The sequence below is a fragment of the Centruroides sculpturatus genome, unplaced genomic scaffold (assembly GCF_000671375.1).
Source record: "Centruroides sculpturatus isolate CEXI.00-Female unplaced genomic scaffold, Cexi_2.0 scaffold585, whole genome shotgun sequence".
NCBI lineage: Eukaryota > Metazoa > Arthropoda > Arachnida > Scorpiones > Buthidae > Centruroides > Centruroides sculpturatus.
In genome coordinates, this window is record NW_019384762.1 from 464,840 (window position 1) to 485,281 (window position 20,442).

The 20,442-nt window shown below is 30.3% G+C and overlaps 3 protein-coding genes across 4 annotated transcripts in view; 1 reads left to right on the forward strand and 2 right to left on the reverse strand.

The window, feature by feature from the left end:
- The window catches only part of LOC111628833 (guanine nucleotide-binding protein G(s) subunit alpha-like), a 16,494-nt gene extending 8,915 nt beyond the window's left edge, over positions 1–7,579 (forward strand). The window contains exons 7-12 of the mRNA XM_023372677.1: positions 6,408–6,462; positions 6,525–6,622; positions 6,686–6,865; positions 6,928–7,055; positions 7,259–7,317; positions 7,382–7,579. Of these exons, the coding sequence (XP_023228445.1) occupies positions 6,408–6,462; positions 6,525–6,622; positions 6,686–6,865; positions 6,928–7,055; positions 7,259–7,317; positions 7,382–7,579 (718 nt within the window). The remainder of the gene's footprint in view (positions 1–6,407; positions 6,463–6,524; positions 6,623–6,685; positions 6,866–6,927; positions 7,056–7,258; positions 7,318–7,381) is intronic.
- Positions 2,111–18,477, reverse strand: LOC111628834 (nascent polypeptide-associated complex subunit alpha-like). 2 transcript variants are annotated; one of them, XM_023372679.1, is made up of 5 exons: positions 18,376–18,477; positions 3,629–3,723; positions 2,608–2,832; positions 2,390–2,527; positions 2,111–2,320 (listed from the first exon to the last, which is right to left on the reverse strand). In XM_023372679.1, the coding sequence occupies exons 1-5, from the start codon at positions 18,437–18,439 to the stop codon at positions 2,126–2,128; spliced, it is 717 nt and encodes a 238-aa protein (XP_023228447.1). In that variant the 5' UTR covers positions 18,440–18,477; the 3' UTR covers positions 2,111–2,125. The 2 variants fall into 2 exon arrangements, with proteins under 2 accessions (XP_023228447.1, XP_023228446.1); XM_023372678.1 differs by having other exon boundaries at positions 2,608–2,844.
- On the reverse strand, positions 8,026–12,584 carry LOC111628836 (nascent polypeptide-associated complex subunit alpha-like). The gene is made up of 4 exons (XM_023372680.1): positions 12,328–12,584; positions 12,110–12,247; positions 11,918–12,040; positions 8,026–8,136 (listed from the first exon to the last, which is right to left on the reverse strand). Exons 1-4 carry the CDS (start codon positions 12,550–12,552, stop codon positions 8,122–8,124), a joined length of 501 nt encoding a protein of 166 aa, XP_023228448.1. The 5' UTR covers positions 12,553–12,584; the 3' UTR covers positions 8,026–8,121.
- Positions 18,478–20,442: the final 1,965 nt, after the last annotated feature.

Here is a 20,442-nt window from a genome sequence, read left to right on the forward strand (position 1 = left end):
GGTAGTACTGAGATATTGTGCTACTTTAATAACTTCTTTGCCCAGTAGCGTGATGTTTTCAGTTTTTGCCAAGACATGAAGAACCACCTTACTGTCAATAAGGAATTTTATGTTACCCTTGTATTTATTTAAGTTATCTTTTATTTGGGTGATTGCTTTGTACGTGGCCCATAGTTCAGCTTGCGTAATGCTACAATGTTTAGCAAGTTTTAATCTGGCCTGATATATTGTCTTATTGTTGTTGTTTTGAATGCACACACCAGCTCCCACTCCACACTCTTGCTTAGAAAGTGTGATTATATAATATTTTAAAAATTTACATTTATAATTACAGTCAAAATTCAATTAGTAATAGTAAGATTTACTGTTATTATTCCTTTGGGTGGGGGTCACGAAATATTAATTTTATGTATACTTACTATTTGGGGGGTCACGGAGCTATGACGGTTGAGAATTGCTGATTTAGTATGTCTAACTGTTTTTAATTAAGTGAAATTTCTAATTAACATTTAATTTTTAAAATGTTTTGTTTAGAATCCGTAAATTGTTAAAATTTATTTTTCAATTATATCTGCACCTGTAAAATTTAAAATGAGAGGGAGATTCTCTTTGCCTTTCCTAGGAGGCGGCAATAGAGATTTTGTGCAGATGCTTGAAAAAATGTTCCTCCCACTTCCATATAGATATATTATTGTTCACAGTCAAAAAAAATTTGGTTATTATTTTATTTGATATGACTATGGCTTATTCAAATGCAAGGAACTGAAAGAACTTTGATTAAGAAAAGAAAACTACATTGGCATGCAATAACAAATATTAACAATAACTTAATCTACTATAGAAGTATAAATTTATTAAATTGTAATTCCCCCCAGCTTAAATTTAATAGAAGTAATGATTAATTGATTACCAATTATCTATCAATTAATTGGTATGTCACTAAATTAAACAATTTACTTAATAGCTCAAACAATCTGACAACATTCAGCTGTTTTTGATGAGATATCCTCATCAAAAATAAAAATCATTAATAATATTCTTAATATAAATAAGCTTGGTACAGAAGTGCATATTCTATAATAGCAAAGTTTTTCTTTTAACATATAAAATTTTCCACTCCAAAATAAATCATCATATTAAAAATAAGCCAAACAGTACAGCTGTCCCTTGATAATCCGACAGGTACAGGACCAAAGGGGTGTTGGATTACCGAAAGTGATTACATATTTGGCATTGTTTTGCAAACAGTAGCCTACAATATTCCCTACTCCAACTGTTCAAACAGAACTGCTTACGGAAAACACACGAAATGTGTGTCATCGTGTAAGAATTGGGTGGGGAGATTCACATCACGACATGCTTCTGTGCAAGCAGACACGTAACGGGGACGGGTATCTTGACGGGAGGTGCGTCAGACTACTGAGCATGTTGGATTACAAAACGTCGGACTATCAAGGGACAGCTGTATTTTCTTTTATATTACAATAACATTAATTTGATTATTAAATCACATGCAATCTTTGACTTTCAGATAATACATTACTTTGAATTTGGTGAATGAAAAGCAATTCAGAATTATCACACATTTTCAACTGACAAATAAAACATTCAAGCAATCATACAATGCCACTTTCTGTGCCATTTTTGGTAACAGCAAAATCATCTGTGAAAGTTAGTTTTCATTACTTTGTTTTTTGTTTAATCAATATAATGTATCAATTCAAATAAATAAGAAAGTGTTGGTTTTTTACCGTGACTATATCAATTCAAATTTTGATATAGTCAATGTAAAAAACCAACACTTTCTTATCCAAGATATTTATTACTTTTACCTTTCTGAGAATTAAACACTTTTTATAATATGCACTTCTATTGCCTGGCTTTCATACACATTTTTAGGATAATGAAGTATGTCTGTGAGTTGAGGCTGCCTGTACTTTAAAGTCAAAGAATTTACAATGGTGCTTAGCTATAGCCAAGCACCATTGTAAATTCTTTGACTTTAAAGCATCATCAAATATTGAAACTAATATTCCTGCTAATATTTAACTTGGAAGAAGTATTACAATTCAAAGTTCAACCATCAACCATATAAAAGAATTCCATAACTAAATATATTGCTTGTTTATATTTGGTAAACAGTATTCAGACTCTTATGTAGAAAATACAAATATAAATTAGGTAACAAATAACTTACCATAATGGCATTTACAATGTCATTATTATTATTCTTCAGAGCTCTCACAGCCTTTGCTCTAGAAACATTAGCCTGAGACATTACTAGCTCAATATCTTTACTTTCCACTCCAGTTTCATCAACCTATATAAATTAAAAACCATGTAAATACATACACATCTTAATGACTTCTCAAACAGTTAAAATGAATACCTCTTCCTCCTCTTCTGATTCTTCTTCAATAGTAGGAGATATTGTCGTTTGGGCAGGCTCTCCCACAGAAGCACCAGCTTCAGGTGTTTTGAATTTTTCAGCTGCAGCCATTTGTGCTTGTTGACTGAGATCTTCAATCTGATTAGTATAATTATTAATAATTAAGTATTAAAGTTAACAAATTTCTCAATTTATTGATATGATAATGCTTTTTTTACCTTTGCTTCACCAAACACTATATACGTATCAGATGCTGGACTTTTATAAACATCTGGTTTGTTAATAACAAAAAGTATGTTTTTTGATTTCCTAATTGTGACTCTCCCTACTCCCTGTACTTGTTTCAATCCCAGTTTTGACATTACTTTACGAGCTTTCTTCTCACTTCTACTCTGTTTTGCTTTGCTGACTAATTCTTCATTGATACCAGCAGCTTGTGCCATCTGAAACAATAACTAAATGTTCGAAAATGAACTTTAAAACTTAAAAATGTTTTTCAAATAGTTCAATTAAGTTTTTTAAGACAATCATTATTTAGTCCTTCATTAGTGGCATTTGTTTTGGAGTGTATATTGTGACACAGAATGCAGGCATATCCAAGAGGTTTTCAGTGTTAAATATCAACAACTATTCAATGCTAATATTATGTGTTTTATAAATAATAAATTCATATATTCACATTAAGCATTAAACTGATTATTAATTTAATTTGTATTAATTAAACTTGCATCCTTCTGTTTATATATATATATATAAACAGGAAAATAAATAATGGTATAGTACATGTGCATCACAGATCCTTTCAACAAGTCTCAATAAGATAGTGGAAACACCTGTTCAACACAAATGCATTTCTCATACCACTAATGAAGAGTGTTTTAAACAGCATTAACATATTAAATAACACCAGGGCTCTGGAGTTGGTGGCCAAAGAAATTTGCTAGAGGAGTCAAAGTCTGTAAAAATGGACTGACCTTGATTCTGTTATTTTCCCAACTTGTTAGGTATAGTATAAAACACGGGAAAGTATTAAAATTATATCAAATTCAATCGCCAAGTTTTGCCATTCTGAGTAAATATAAAATATATTTTAAATTATCATTTAGGAGTTGAATATCTAAAATTCCATGAATTGGAGTGAGAGGCTGAGACTACAGACTCCACAGCCCTGAATATAACTATTATTATTATTATTATTATATAAATTTTTGAAAAAGAAAAATGAAAGTTTTATTAGACCTGGCTCTGATCTTGAATTTTCACACCACTGCCTTCTGGTATTTCAACTTCTGCTGCAGAATCTTCACTTTCGGAATCTGTCCCCGAACCACTAACTACAAAAATAAAAGTTTTCATTTAGACATTTTAGAAATAAATTATTGTAACAAATAATTTGCTTGCGTTATTTAAACAAAAACGTAATTCAATCAATCATCTTAATAACTACAGTTGAATCTGTCTATCTCAAACATGTTTATCTCTAAAACCTCTTTACTTTGAAATTTATTTTTTCCCTCACATTTTTGACGACAAATTCAATAATTTTCCACGTTCATAATTTTTTCCCAAAACCCTCTCTATCTCAAATTATGGATTGAAATGTCAATTATAAATTCAAAGCTCAGTGACTACATTTTGACAGCATAAACTGGTTGAGAAACATCTCTTGAAATACAGTACACAGTTGCAATTAATGCTGCTTTTTAATTACCTGTACTTGGCAAATAAATCTTCAATTAAAAATATTTTGTTATTGTTTCATTATAATGCTAGTCAGATAACAAAAATACCCATAATTCATGAGGGCTTAGAATTAGATCCGGCTGTACAGCTCCAAATCTCTGTCATTTATAAAATATATGTACAGTACATCAGTGTTTTTCAACAACTAGTCTAGAAAAAAATTTCACCAATCTGAAGAAAGGCATTCAATTGCACTGACACTGATGCAGTCAATTATCGATGACATTTAAATAATAATAATCTAGAGTTACTGTATGCACTTTGTTACATACAGTAACTCTAGATGATGATGATGATAATTATTTTTATTGTACTTATTTTGTAAAGGGGAACTTAAATGTATGTACAAATTAATTTAGCTGTTTATAAACTTTCACAAAAAAAAAATATAAAAAATTTTACAAACTCCCATATAACTAATATATGGAGACTAAATAGTTTACAATGCTTCCATGAAGGCCAAATATCTGTCTACAAAAAGGCTCTAGAACTCTACAATATACAAAATATGTTACCATTCTAACACAGTTAGGAATAACACCACAAGAGGTGCATGGTTTATTAATATATAAATTAATATATTTACAAAGAAATAATAAATGGTATTAGTTATATTTTAGTTTTATAATTAATGATTTAGCATGATAGTTCACTACATGTAAAAGCTACAGTGGTGGAGACCAAGATAAAGACAGATCACAGCAATANGACCCCCTCCCGATTTTACATTTTTGGACTAGAGACTGAAACATCGAGAAATGGCGCTTCACCATTATCATCTTACCCTCAAAATTAAGCTTTTTGCCATTTTATAATAGTTAAAAATATGAAGTTTTTTTAAATAAAATATAACAGATGGCGCCACAAAATGTTGCCGGGAAAGTTAGGCAACTCGCTGCTGGATATTTTAAACTTCTGAATCACAATCCAAAGCTTAAAAAATCAAGTTTTTCTACTCTATGCAATGTGTTGGCGATATATTTTGGGGTAATTCAGTAGAGTGACCACCCGTCCTACTGTGGGAGGACATGTCCTACAATTAAACCTTTTGTCCTACGTCCTATAGCCTAATGGAAATGCCCTACTTTCACAGATAACTACTTCTGGGCCAATAGGTAGTCATTAATAACAATAAACTTTTTTTTTTATATTTTTTTTACTACTTTTTTTAAGCTGAGTTGTCAAATGTCCTACCGGGAAGCATTATAAAACTTCAAATGTCCTACTTTGACTATGTCAATATCTGGTCACCCTATAATTCAGCGGCAGGAAAATCACTTTGCCAAGAAACACAATGAATAGTTTTGGATGGGATAGTAACCGTTAACCTCTTTTAGGAATAGTGGACAGACCAAATAAAATCCCTTAAATCACCATGTCATTATTTCAATTTTGCTTCAAGATTAAAGTATTGGGATATCAACAAAATACGCTATAGACTGGCATCTATTTGAGATCACTTTTGATGGATTTGTGGATTACAGACGAAATCAGTAATATTTAATTTAAAGCACGTGGAAAGCAATGACAATTTCTTTGAAAAAATCAGTCAATGGTCATTGGCCAGGTAACTTAAAATTGGCCTTCGAAAATATGTAGGTTTACTCAAACTTTTACTACGTATTTGGCACCACCAAAGTATACATTAAGAATATGAGCATTTATCGAAAACTTGATTATAGATCGCTGCCAGAAATCATGCCTCAGAAACATATCATTGCACAGAATAGTATTGGAAAACCCTGTATATATATTTTATATGTGTGTGCGCGTGTGTAGTGTATTTTAACCATAGCAATGCAGTCCAGCAATTAAAAAAAAACCCTGGAATTTTTCATGGGCAATCCCAACCAGGATGGATACATTTGGCCTTGCCCTCAGTGCCTGATCAAATCCATAAGGGTTATTGTTAGAGCCTTCTAATCCCCACAGGGAAGAGGGAAAAGCAATGCTGATCATAAAAACTCAGCTCTATAAAGCAATCAAAAGATAAAAGATCAGTGTACCAACAATGAATCTTGCATCTTTTCTAATTACATAACAATTTTCATTTGTAGTGTATTAACATAGTAAAGATCTATAATCCTACAATGTAAATTTAGATACTAGAATTTGCTTTTTTTTAATGTTCCACTTTCTTTTAAACTCCATTAAATATATTATATATTTTTCTGGTTAATAATTACTAATTTTTAATTATACAATAAACTTATAGAATATACATTAATCATTTAAAATTTATAATCAACTAAAAATGACACTTATCTAATTTTAGTTTTTTAGACAGAATCAATACAATCAGACAAGTGGATTATATGCCTTCAGATCAGGTAAATGATCATACTTCCGCAGAAATACAGAGTTGTGTCAATAGCAACTGTTTATTTTACAGGATATTCTATGTTGTAGAAAGAGGACAAATGAGATTCAAAAAATTGAATTTACAATAAAAGTGCCAAAGAAATATGGAGGAGGCAAACAAGCATTTTGGTGAATTATATTACAAATCTTTTCGTTCTTGTGAAAACGTAATTAATTATATTATCACCGTAGGATGTTCGACGTCGGAGGACAGAGAGGAGAGAGAAAAAAATGGATACAGGTTTTCGACGGAATAGCCGCCGTCCTTTTTCTTGTTTCTAGCAGTGGATTCGACATGAAACTCCGAGAAGATCAAGAAACGAACAGATTAACTGAAGCACTTCAACTGTTTGAAGATGTATGGTATAGCAGGTATTTATCTATCAATCAAATTACATTTCAATCTATTATGTAAAAATCAAAGATCATTACAGATTTCTGAGAGATGCGGGATTTATAGTTTTCCTGAATAAGCAAGATATTTTGAAAGAGAAAATTGAAAGAGGTGTCAAGCTACAGAAATATTTTCCAGAATATTCTAATTATACTGTGAATCCTGCTGGTAAGAATTTTAAATGTAAAATTTTATAAAATTAATACCAATTGACATGAATAAACACCATATTTAGACTGTATGGTCAGTCACTATTATGCTTGTTATAGGCAGGCATGCTGGTTTGAACCCAATTTCCACGTAAATAATACCTTACTGCACGAGCCAACATAAAATTAATGTAAACTCTAAGATTATTATAAATTTTCTAGATGGTGACGGCACTGATGATTATCAGAAGGCAAGATGTTTTATAAGAGACAAATTTATGGTAAGTGTATTTGGATTCATATGTTTATGTATAATGAACTAAAAACATAACTTTATCTATTCAGGAAGTTACAAAAAAAGTTGAAGCACCTCGAAGATTTAGTACGTCAGAAATGTATTATGACATTCATAAAGACTTAAAGAAAAGAGAATGTTTTTGGCATTTTACAGTGGCCACTGACACCAACAACATTAAGACAGTGTTCAATGACATCCATACCATGATCATATTATGGAATCTAGAAAAAATTACTCCTAACTGAAATGTAGGATAAGGTTAGAAACAATAGACTTTCTGGTGTTTCATAACAGACTATTACTTTTTTTTATAGCAATGTCAGTTTATCTTCATGTTAAGTCAATAACCGTTGTTGGAAATTTAACTAAAAGTCTATAATTTAAATTTTTTACAAGCATATTACAAACTTTAATGTAAATCTGTGCTGTACAGCCATAGTTAACATTTGAAACTAGTTTAGAAACTTTCTAAGGCATTCTATAATAAAGGTTCTTATTGCTAATATTTAATTGATAATAAAATTACGTCAAATTATCTATAACATAAGTCAAGGAATAAAAGACTGAGCATGTAAAAAGTTAAAAATTTTAACATGTTTAAATAACTTAGAAAATCAGTTAAAAGAACAACTTCAAAATTGTGTACGTAAAAAGTTAAAGCAGTCAAACTTAAGAATCTGATGACAACAAATCAAGACAACAAAAAAACTTTAATTACGGCACAAATAATTTGATGTTAAACCCTATAAACATCAAGAAATCTTCAAAAATATCTGTCTCTGTGATTCTACATGGTCAATTCCTGAAAAATAAATAAATATAATTATAATTTCAATTTTTTTAAATTCAAATTTAATGAAAGGCATAAATCAACATACATAAATGAATTTATTTCTCTATATAAATAATTTTAACTTTAATTTAGATTAGAAACAACTATATTAGTATATTATTTTAATAGTAGTAATTTAATGTTTAAAATATTTGCAATCATCTATAATATCTCCTACATACCAATGTTTTTAATTTATATCTAAGAAAATGCTACGATGATGATGATCTGGAAAACCATAATAAATCATTTCACTTTCCATAAATTGAGCATATGTTTCTAAAAATGTAGCTTTAATTACATACTATCACTCAAAAGACAATCGGCAACAAATTATATTATTTGACACTGTTCATGAATGCCTGCAGTAAAACTGCTTGGACAGTGTTATTGTATGCGAACATACACACTTGAGTGTATGAAAAACAAACTTTTCAGACTAGTTATGTAGCAAAGATAGAGACGGACTCTCTACAATAATACCCAATGAACATGCTTACAATACAATGTCAATAGCCTGTTATTAGTAGTTTTGAGTTATAACCATAAAATGTAATGTTACTATTTGTGAAATAATAAAGGTAATTTTTTTTATGAATTCCTTCAATTCAGAAAATTACAACAACCAAAACAGTACTCTATTACAAACAATTTGCCAATTACTTATTAAAAATCCAGAAAAAATTAAAAAACTGAAGAATTCTATCATAATTTACATTCTCCAGAAACACTCTTCTCTCCCTAATCTGTTTCCTTCAGAACTTTTTGGACAGAAAAAGTTAGACAATTTGAAGATTTGCAAAACCATATTCAAGTCCATAAATTTTGTTTATGGGGCCCATATCAAGGAGTTTTTAATTACCTAACTAATAGGCAAGGTTTTTAAGAGAATCTGACTAATATATTAATTAAATTCATTATATTTGATGCACCAATAAGCATTTTGTTCATCATCCAATAGCCAATTAATATTAATAAGAATTGTACATACATACATACATACATCTCTACTACTAAAGATTCAATCATTACTTTGATTTCAATCATTAGTAAAATACAGTCATCTGTTTAGAGCAGGGGTCACCAAACTATGGCCCACAAGCCAGATCCAGTTTGTGAGGTCAGTTCATTGCCCGCCACCTCACTGTGCTACAAATGAGCTAATATAATTACTTATATTGAAATATCATAGATTGTAGATGAACTTACTATGTAGAAAAAATTAAAATAAGTAAAAATAAAATTGCTAAAATTGGTCCAATCTGATTTTTGCATTTGACAGTAATATAATTTTTAGAAAAATCAGTGAAATAAAAAATTTGAAGACTTTTTGCAACTTTGGATATTGGAGCACTTTTTGTGTAAGTACCTGCAATGAATTTTCTAAGATAAGCAATTATGAGCTTGCTGCAGCCATGTTTGTGTATTGGTAAATAAATATGTTGGTTTTCTTCATTGTTTGTGTATTCAGTATACTATATTGAACAAAATGGTTATGCAGCTTGCGCTTGTCATTCTCTCAGTTATCTGGCCCACTGTGAAAAATGTTTGGTGACCCCTGGTTTAGAGTATGATCAAGAAATATTTATTATAATAATTTAGCACAGCGTTTCTCAACCTGGGGGGTCACAGTGATATTAAAGGGGGTCGCAAGTAATATAGAAAATCAAATTACAAAGACCACATACACATCAAGTTGGAACTTATAAATTGCTCATGTATGTACACGTAATACATGCATGTTCATACCCATCGCTATAAACGCAGTGACATAAAATAATAGGAACAGTTGTATTACATTTTTTATACTGTCTGTATTTTCTTAATGTCTAAAATTAGTGCAATGTGATTATATAATATTTTTAAAAATTTACATTTATAATTACAGTCAAAATTCAATTAGTAATAGTAAGATTTACTGTTATTATTCCTTTGGGTGGGGGTCACGAAATATTAATTTTATGTATACTTACTATTTGGGGGGTCACGGAGCTATGACGGTTGAGAATTGCTGATTTAGTATGTCTAACTGTTTTTAATTAAGTGAAATTTCTAATTAACATTTAATTTTTAAAATGTTTTGTTTAGAATCCGTAAATTGTTAAAATTTATTTTTCAATTATATCTGCACCTGTAAAATTTAAAATGAGAGGGAGATTCTCTTTGCCTTTCCTAGGAGGCGGCAATAGAGATTTTGTGCAGATGCTTGAAAAAATGTTCCTCCCACTTCCATATAGATATATTATTGTTCACAGTCAAAAAAAATTTGGTTATTATTTTATTTGATATGACTATGGCTTATTCAAATGCAAGGAACTGAAAGAACTTTGATTAAGAAAAGAAAACTACATTGGCATGCAATAACAAATATTAACAATAACTTAATCTACTATAGAAGTATAAATTTATTAAATTGTAATTCCCCCCAGCTTAAATTTAATAGAAGTAATGATTAATTGATTACCAATTATCTATCAATTAATTGGTATGTCACTAAATTAAACAATTTACTTAATAGCTCAAACAATCTGACAACATTCAGCTGTTTTTGATGAGATATCCTCATCAAAAATAAAAATCATTAATAATATTCTTAATATAAATAAGCTTGGTACAGAAGTGCATATTCTATAATAGCAAAGTTTTTCTTTTAACATATAAAATTTTCCACTCCAAAATAAATCATCATATTAAAAATAAGCCAAACAGTACAGCTGTCCCTTGATAATCCGACAGGTACAGGACCAAAGGGGTGTTGGATTACCGAAAGTGATTACATATTTGGCATTGTTTTGCAAACAGTAGCCTACAATATTCCCTACTCCAACTGTTCAAACAGAACTGCTTACGGAAAACACACGAAATGTGTGTCATCGTGTAAGAATTGGGTGGGGAGATTCACATCACGACATGCTTCTGTGCAAGCAGACACGTAACAGGGACGGGTATCTTGACGGGAGGTGCGTCAGACTACTGAGCATGTTGGATTACAAAACGTCGGACTATCAAGGGACAGCTGTATTTTCTTTTATATTACAATAACATTAATTTGATAATTAAATCACATGCAATCTTTGACTTTCAGATAATACATTACTTTGAATTTGGTGAATGAAAAGCAATTCAGAATTATCACACATTTTCAACTGACAAATAAAACATTCAAGCAATCATACAATGCCACTTTCTGTGCCATTTTTGGTAACAGCAAAATCATCTGTGAAAGTTAGTTTTCATTACTTTGTTTTTTGTTTAATCAATATAATGTATCAATTCAAATAAATAAGAAAGTGTTGGTTTTTTACCGTGACTATATCAATTCAAATTTTGATATAGTCAATGTAAAAAACCAACACTTTCTTATCCAAGATATTTATTACTTTTACCTTTCTGAGAATTAAACACTTTTTATAATATGCACTTCTATTGCCTGGCTTTCATACACATTTTTAGGATAATGAAGTATGTCTGTGAGTTGAGGCTGCCTGTACTTTAAAGTCAAAGAATTTACAATGGTGCTTAGCTATAGCCAAGCACCATTGTAAATTCTTTGACTTTAAAGCATCATCAAATATTGAAACTAATATTCCTGCTAATATTTAACTTGGAAGAAGTATTACAATTCAAAGTTCAACCATCAACCATATAAAAGAATTCCATAACTAAATATATTGCTTGTTTATATTTGGTAAACAGTATTCAGACTCTTATGTAGAAAATACAAATATAAATTAGGTAACAAATAACTTACCATAATGGCATTTACAATGTCATTATTATTATTCTTCAGAGCTCTCACAGCCTTTGCTCTAGAAACATTAGCCTGAGACATTACTAGCTCAATATCTTTACTTTCCACTCCAGTTTCATCAACCTATATAAATTAAAAACCATGTAAATACATACACATCTTAATGACTTCTCAAACAGTTAAAATGAATACCTCTTCCTCCTCTTCTGATTCTTCTTCAATAGTAGGAGATATTGTCGTTTGGGCAGGCTCTCCCACAGAAGCACCAGCTTCAGGTGTTTTGAATTTTTCAGCTGCAGCCATTTGTGCTTGTTGACTGAGATCTTCAATCTGATTAGTATAATTATTAATAATTAAGTATTAAAGTTAACAAATTTCTCAATTTATTGATATGATAATGCTTTTTTTACCTTTGCTTCACCAAACACTATATACGTATCAGATGCTGGACTTTTATAAACATCTGGTTTGTTAATAACAAAAAGTATGTTTTTTGATTTCCTAATTGTGACTCTCCCTACTCCCTGTACTTGTTTCAATCCCAGTTTTGACATTACTTTACGAGCTTTCTTCTCACTTCTACTCTGTTTTGCTTTGCTGACTAATTCTTCATTGATACCAGCAGCTTGTGCCATCTGAAACAATAACTAAATGTTCGAAAATGAACTTTAAAACTTAAAAATGTTTTTCAAATAGTTCAATTAAGTTTTTTAAGACAATCATTATTTAGTCCTTCATTAGTGGCATTTGTTTTGGAGTGTATATTGTGACACAGAATGCAGGCATATCCAAGAGGTTTTCAGTGTTAAATATCAACAACTATTCAATGCTAATATTATGTGTTTTATAAATAATAAATTCATATATTCACATTAAGCATTAAACTGATTATTAATTTAATTTGTATTAATTAAACTTGCATCCTTCTGTTTATATATATATATATAAACAGGAAAATAAATAATGGTATAGTACATGTGCATCACAGATCCTTTCAACAAGTCTCAATAAGATAGTGGAAACACCTGTTCAACACAAATGCATTTCTCATACCACTAATGAAGAGTGTTTTAAACAGCATTAACATATTAAATAACACCAGGGCTCTGGAGTTGGTGGCCAAAGAAATTTGCTAGAGGAGTCAAAGTCTGTAAAAATGGACTGACCTTGATTCTGTTATTTTCCCAACTTGTTAGGTATAGTATAAAACACGGGAAAGTATTAAAATTATATCAAATTCAATCGCCAAGTTTTGCCATTCTGAGTAAATATAAATAATCGAGGTTCTACTGTACTTGAGTTGTTAATTTACTCACTGCTATTCCAGACAATTGAAACCTAAATATTAAAATTATATCAAATTGTTATGTTCAATAAAGGTAACAACACTCGGATTTTAAAATTTATTTTAGATGGTAAAATGGATGATATCGAAGTTTCATTTTATGTATTTTAACGTCTTTGTACATTTATGTACAAAGTATAAAATTCTAATATAGGGGAGACCGGGGCAAGATCGGCATGTTAAGCTTTACTTAAATTTTGTGTAATAAATACTGCTGTAAACTGAAAAAAAAGCTTTGCATATTGTCTATTGGAATGTTACCTTACTATAGAACTGGTTAAAATCAGTTTGGAAATAAAAATAATTAAAATAATTACAACTTTACAANTTCATAATTTTTTCCCAAAACCCTCTCTATCTCAAATTATGGATTGAAATGTCAATTATAAATTCAAAGCTCAGTGACTACATTTTGACAGCATAAACTGGTTGAGAAACATCTCTTGAAATACAGTACACAGTTGCAATTAATGCTGCTTTTTAATTACCTGTACTTGGCAAATAAATCTTCAATTAAAAATATTTTGTTATTGTTTCATTATAATGCTAGTCAGATAACAAAAATACCCATAATTCATGAGGGCTTAGAATTAGATCCGGCTGTACAGCTCCAAATCTCTGTCATTTATAAAATATATGTACAGTACATCAGTGTTTTTCAACAACTAGTCTAGAAAAAAATTTCACCAATCTGAAGAAAGGCATTCAATTGCACTGACACTGATGCAGTCAATTATCGATGACATTTAAATAATAATAATCTAGAGTTACTGTATGCACTTTGTTACATACAGTAACTCTAGATGATGATGATGATAATTATTTTTATTGTACTTATTTTGTAAAGGGGAACTTAAATGTATGTACAAATTAATTTAGCTGTTTATAAACTTTCACAAAAAAAAAAATATAAAAAATTTTACAAACTCCCATATAACTAATATATGGAGACTAAATAGTTTACAATGCTTCCATGAAGGCCAAATATCTGTCTACAAAAAGGCTCTAGAACTCTACAATATACAAAATATGTTACCATTCTAACACAGTTAGGAATAACACCACAAGAGGTGCATGGTTTATTAATATATAAATTAATATATTTACAAAGAAATAATAAATGGTATTTGTTATATTTTAGTTTTATAATTAATGATTTAGCATGATAGTTCACTTCATGTAAAAGATACAATGATGGAGAGACCAAGGTAAAGACAGAGTACAGCTTAATAAGGTACCAGGTGTGAGAATCCAATATATCGTCATACTTATTTGATAATTGTTGTCGAATCTATTACCCGAGAAAATCTACACTTACACTTTCTCGATGGCGAAAACTATGCATTCCCGTGATCTGCTGACCTCTTAGCCGGGTGATATCGTGCTGATATTGAAATTGACAGCCGAAGAGTCAGTTGTCGTCCGTTCCTCCAAAAGTACAGTCATCGCAAATTTCTCCAACTTGTAATCATGTCAGTGCCCGATCCTACCCAATTGGATATCTCACCTACTTGCACTCGGATATCGCCTACAAGTGTGCCTTCAAAGACAAACTATTGGTGATTTGGAACTATCCCGATGATCTTAAATGAAATAACTTTAAGAGCCTGTCACCCTAATCACAACAAAAGCTCTACTCCATCCCCTAGGACACCCTCTACTCCAGGTATTTATCAACTTGCAAACCAGTGTAAACTCTCTCTCTTTCGAGAACCACTTTCTTGAGAAATATGTAGACCTATTTTAACTCGATTTATTATAACTCGTTAATACTATAAATTGTGGGCAATCTATTTTCCTTTACAAATAAATGGTTGTTTAGTTAACCTGGCATCCGAGTGATTCACTTCTGGTATGCTGTCCCTCAACTCTCCTCCATCCCAAATACGATCGCATGAACTACATTCTAATCTGAATCAACACACCGTCCTGGCTTCTATGTCAAATGAGACATGGTGGTGTCAGTCTTGACGAGGCACTAGAGGTGCCAACCCTGCAGTCACAATATCAAATTTTGATACCATATTTTGAAGAATATTTTAATAATTCCTGATAATGTTATTGTTTGGAGACTTTGTTTCTTAAAGTACTCATTGTATTTATTATCTCATCAGTATCCATAGGTCTGTCTAAAAGTAAATCAGCAAAGTGTACTGGCTCTGTATACAATAAAGAAGAATCATAAGTTTTCTCATATAGCTTTAAACAGTACTAAAACCAAGTCTCTATATCAATCCTCTCACAAATTACATGTTTGCTGCAGAAACACTTAACCAAATTCCAGAAAAGTCCTTGATCGTGATTTTTCCATAATATAACTCAATCTCTCAAAATATCTCTTATGCTTGGCAACACAGGTTCTGAAACCATCTTTTCAAAGTTAACTATGTTCAATAATTCTATTTGATCTATTTCTCCGCAGTTATCTTGGAGCTTGCTTTTTCTTCCACTTCAATTTCTGACACTACATCAAACCATGGCAGTACCCATCTGGCTGAAAAAGGAGTTCTTGAAACCATACTAGCTTTCTCAGCAAAATGAACTATTTTATTTATTAATAAATTCTACCATTCACTAATGTCACCTTCTTCAACAAGTCTTCCAAGAACCTTAAGAGTCCAGTATTAACCACATTAATCAAGGGATAGCTGTATTGGTTATGTAATCTTCAGAAGATCTAATGTTTAAAAATTGTCTGTTACAGCTTTGGTAGGTTGAATCCATCAATTTGCCCATCTAAACATTCCATATCACTCATAATTAATATGTGATAAGCAATTTGAAAGTCAGCTAATAAGGTCTCTAGATCAAACAATATATAAGTAAACTTATCAGGATGAAAATAAACCACTCCCAACAACCCTTGAAAATCAGAACAAGTAGAAATCTTCAAATCAACCAATCCAATTATATAATTTGTTGTTAGATGATGTAATTTAAAGGTTCCAGACTATGTCATATTCCCAGCAAAATACTACCTAAAAGCCTTCCAACAGTCAATGTCCTAAATGCTGGACTCTCCCAAAAATAAAAATCTGGAAAGAAGAATTGTACTTTAGCCAAGGAATCACAGCTCCAAGTTTCCATATTTTGATATGAAATCAATAGAACTTAGATCTTCAAACAATCTCTTGAACATATCCAGAGAGTTCCAAGATATAACTTTAACTAATTGCATTTTTGAATCATTCATGGTAAAAAAGAACTGTGCTCAAGATCAAACAGAACATTCTTAGTTACAGAATGTACACTATATCCAACATAGGATGAATTACAATTATCTTCTCAGAGCGAACAGGTGAAACACTTGAAACTCCTACATCTATCAAACCTTGCATAAAAACTTTGGTATCTCAATTATTTTCTTACCAGTCACACAATATGTATAATATATATCTCCCAAAACTAGGATGTCAACCCTTAAGTAGATTCCCATTTCTGTTGGGTAGTAGATTCCCATTCATGTTCCCATTCCGATCCCATTTCTGTTGGGATCTTCGAAATTAAATCAAATTTTTTCTCCTAATATGAGTTATAACACAGATCATCAGTAGACACTGAAATTTTATTAGTATTTGATAATCCAACTGACCTACTAGTATTCCAAAACTTTACAATATGAGATTATGTAAATACATACTAGATAACAATACAGAGAACTTCCCTACCAATTATATCCAAAAGATCAATATTACTAATCTGATATTTACATTTGAAAAAACCAATTAAGCAGTCCCAAGGATCAGTTTCTTGAGGAATTACAAAATTAGAAATCATAAGATTATTACGATTATAAAAATTATTTAAATGGTCTGTCAGAAGTGACAAACACTCAAAACTATGTAAATTATATTCATTTGGCAATTTTTCTAGCTCAGAAATTTTTTCTCCTAACTACAGTTCTTCTCTTCAATAGACAAGAACTTTGCATACAATTAATAGTAATGCTGTTTGAAGGTCAATAAACGAGAAACAATATCATTCATATTGATCTTTAAATATTCCGCAAATTCTTGTAAAATCGTGCATAAAGTAGATTCCTTGACATCAAAAATCCTCTCTTCTTTATCAATAGATGTAAAAAAAAGATTCCAGTCTGCATCTTAAAAGTTGGCTCACTTGGAGATTCTTTCTTTCTTTCTTCTCTAATATGGAGATTTAATTTTACATGTATAATATTATTAAAGTAATGTCAGTTAATATTAGATAGAATAACTACGAGACTAGACATGGGCAAAAACTATCCACAAATATTTGAATGATGAAAGTACAGTAGAGCATCAATTATCTGAATCAATTGGGGACTGGAGTTGTTCAGAAAATTGATTTTTCAGATAACCGATTATGTATGAAAAAATATATTAACCTATCCCATGTTGAAATTTGTTCAAATCCTGGCACATCCTTAAGTATTCTCTCATGGTCGCGCCAGTGCTGCCAACTAACACACACCAACAAAAATAATATTGGAGTAGCCCAAGATGTAGACAAAGATTGCAGCACCATAGCACTAGCAGAAATTTAAATTTGCCATCTGGAAAGCTTTTGGTTAATTGATGTTTCAGTTGGTCAATATTCCGATAATCAATGCTCTACTGTATTTGAGAATCAAGATCTCAAATATAATGATGATAAAAAACACATTCAATATTACAGATATCTCCAATATTACATCATATGTACAGACAGCAATTTCTTGGCATCTCCAGTTGAATTTGTGGCAAGAAAAGAAGCATTCTAAATCCTGAAAGTTTTTGAATGCCTCTTTTTTCTTAAATAAAAATCTGGAGTAGATGAAAATGAAAATAATTATCAATTTATCTATTGTAGTTAAGATAACAGTACCTAGAAAGAAGGCACTACAAAACTCAAAAACAGTGAAAATTTTAAGTTCCATTTCTTAGAATTTATTAAATTGCTTTTCTTTTTACTTTATTAATTGCTTTTTCTGTAACTGTAAATTATAAAACATTGTTACAAGTTCCTATGTACTGTACCTCAAAAATATTTTAATTTAAATGTTCACTTTGAGAAATTCCGTGGAGACTAAGAAGAATAAAAATTGTATGTAAAATAGCTATTAACTCAAAAACAATTAAGTAAAAAGAAATACCTTCATCTGTCTTCTTCATTTTCTTATCTAGTTTATCAACCTCAGCTGTACTCAACTCTGGCATACTGTTCTCATGCACTGGTAAGGTAGCCAAACTGTAAAATCATTCAAAATAAAAATAATTACTATTATTGTCATACATTAAATTATAATATTGAATAGTTCACTCAGAAGACATAAAACTATTCTAAGATTGGAAGTTATAGATATATTTTATAAACAGGATATCACTAACTGATTCTATTTTTATAAATTCTACATAAGAATTGAAACAAAATGTTGAAAATTTCAATACATTCAGTTGCAAAATGTAATAATTATATAAATAATTTGAATAACATGTAGTATTACAAGTGGAAATATCTAAATAATTTAAACACAAATCTAATAGACATTTCATTAATTAGATTATAAACAAGATTACCAGACACAAACATGGTCATATCATTGACTCTGAATATATATATATATATATATATCTGATATATTTATCAGTTTCTAAACAGAAATAATAATGTTACATATCAAATAATATAGTTGTAGAGCACAACAATTCGTATAAACAACATTTAATATAAGCTGAGTTACCACAATCTTTATTATCTTTGCAATATTGCTCACTCATGATCAATATTGCAGTTTCTAATACATCATATAAGGCCAAATGCCTCGTCAAGGTGTATGAAATGTGCCTATACTGCAATAGAGAAAAATATTTGAGAAAGCACCATAATCAGATGGTTAATGGGCCAAAATGTAATTAACAAGACAAGTTTTGAATTCCTAACGTTTTCCTTTACCACTTGATTTTATGACATACAATTTTACATTATTTCTTGTAACTGTGTGCAACACTGATTATTATGTAATCCTCTAGAAGCAATTTATTGTAATCATTTTTGCAGCTTAGAAAATAAAATATCTCAATACTACATATCTCCGTTGATATCGGAGAGATTCATTTAATATTAATTAAAATTAATAGAATGTGGACAAACTGATTACATCACAATTGTAAATTAGGGCAAATAGCTAATTTCGTCTAAAAATTGATGAGTGTCTAATTATTTTCCTCATTATCTTTTTGCTTTAAAGTACAGCATAACTTCTACACAGTGTTTGTTTTATGACTGACTAAACATGAACGGATTACAAAATATAGTTAAGCTATAAACTGATTAATTTATTAATAAATTTTACACTAATAATTCAATCAGTTTAGAGCAGTGTTTCTCAACCTCTAACGAATTGTCGCCCCCTTCAATAAAACCGTTACCTATTATCGCCCCCTTCACTTCAAAATTCCGATGCCGAGGACCAAGACTAACGCCAAATTCATACTGCATTGAATAGACTAGTGACTAGTATAATGTTATTTGTTTAATTATTGTACGATATAATGAATAAAATATCTAATTATTCTTAATATAATGTTTTACTATATCGTCCAGAAAATTGTTTTTCGCATCCCAAAATATAAATTGTTACTAATCGCCCCCTCAACATGGAAAAACGCCCACATGGGGGCGATATCGCCCCTGTTGTGCATAAATACAGCCCCTAATTGTCACCCATTTGATTGATACATAAATAAAATCATATATTTCAGATTATTGTTTAATATATATTTGTAGAATTATCTTGTAATCTTGCAAACTGTAATTATATCTACTTTTAACAAACATAAATCTATATATTTTCTAATGATGAGGACAAAATTCTAAGAATGTAAAATTTACTAATTAAAAATTGCAGCACATTAGAACACTGAACTTTTTCAAAACAGTTTCTATTTGTAGTATATTTTCAGTTTATCAGACAGGACAAATATGACTTAAAGAATACAGGAAATGTAAAATATAACCTAAGCATCAGAATGGAAAATCATCAGTACGGTTCTATAAATAAGGCAATATTTTTTCTAACTACAGAATGGAAAAATACAGATTTATTTCAGGGAAAAAAGTATATGATGTTTCAATTAACTTTCCTAGAGAACTTTCATAAAGTGTTTATGCATGGAAAAAACATTAAATAAGATAAAATTTCAGCTCAAAGACTAATTCA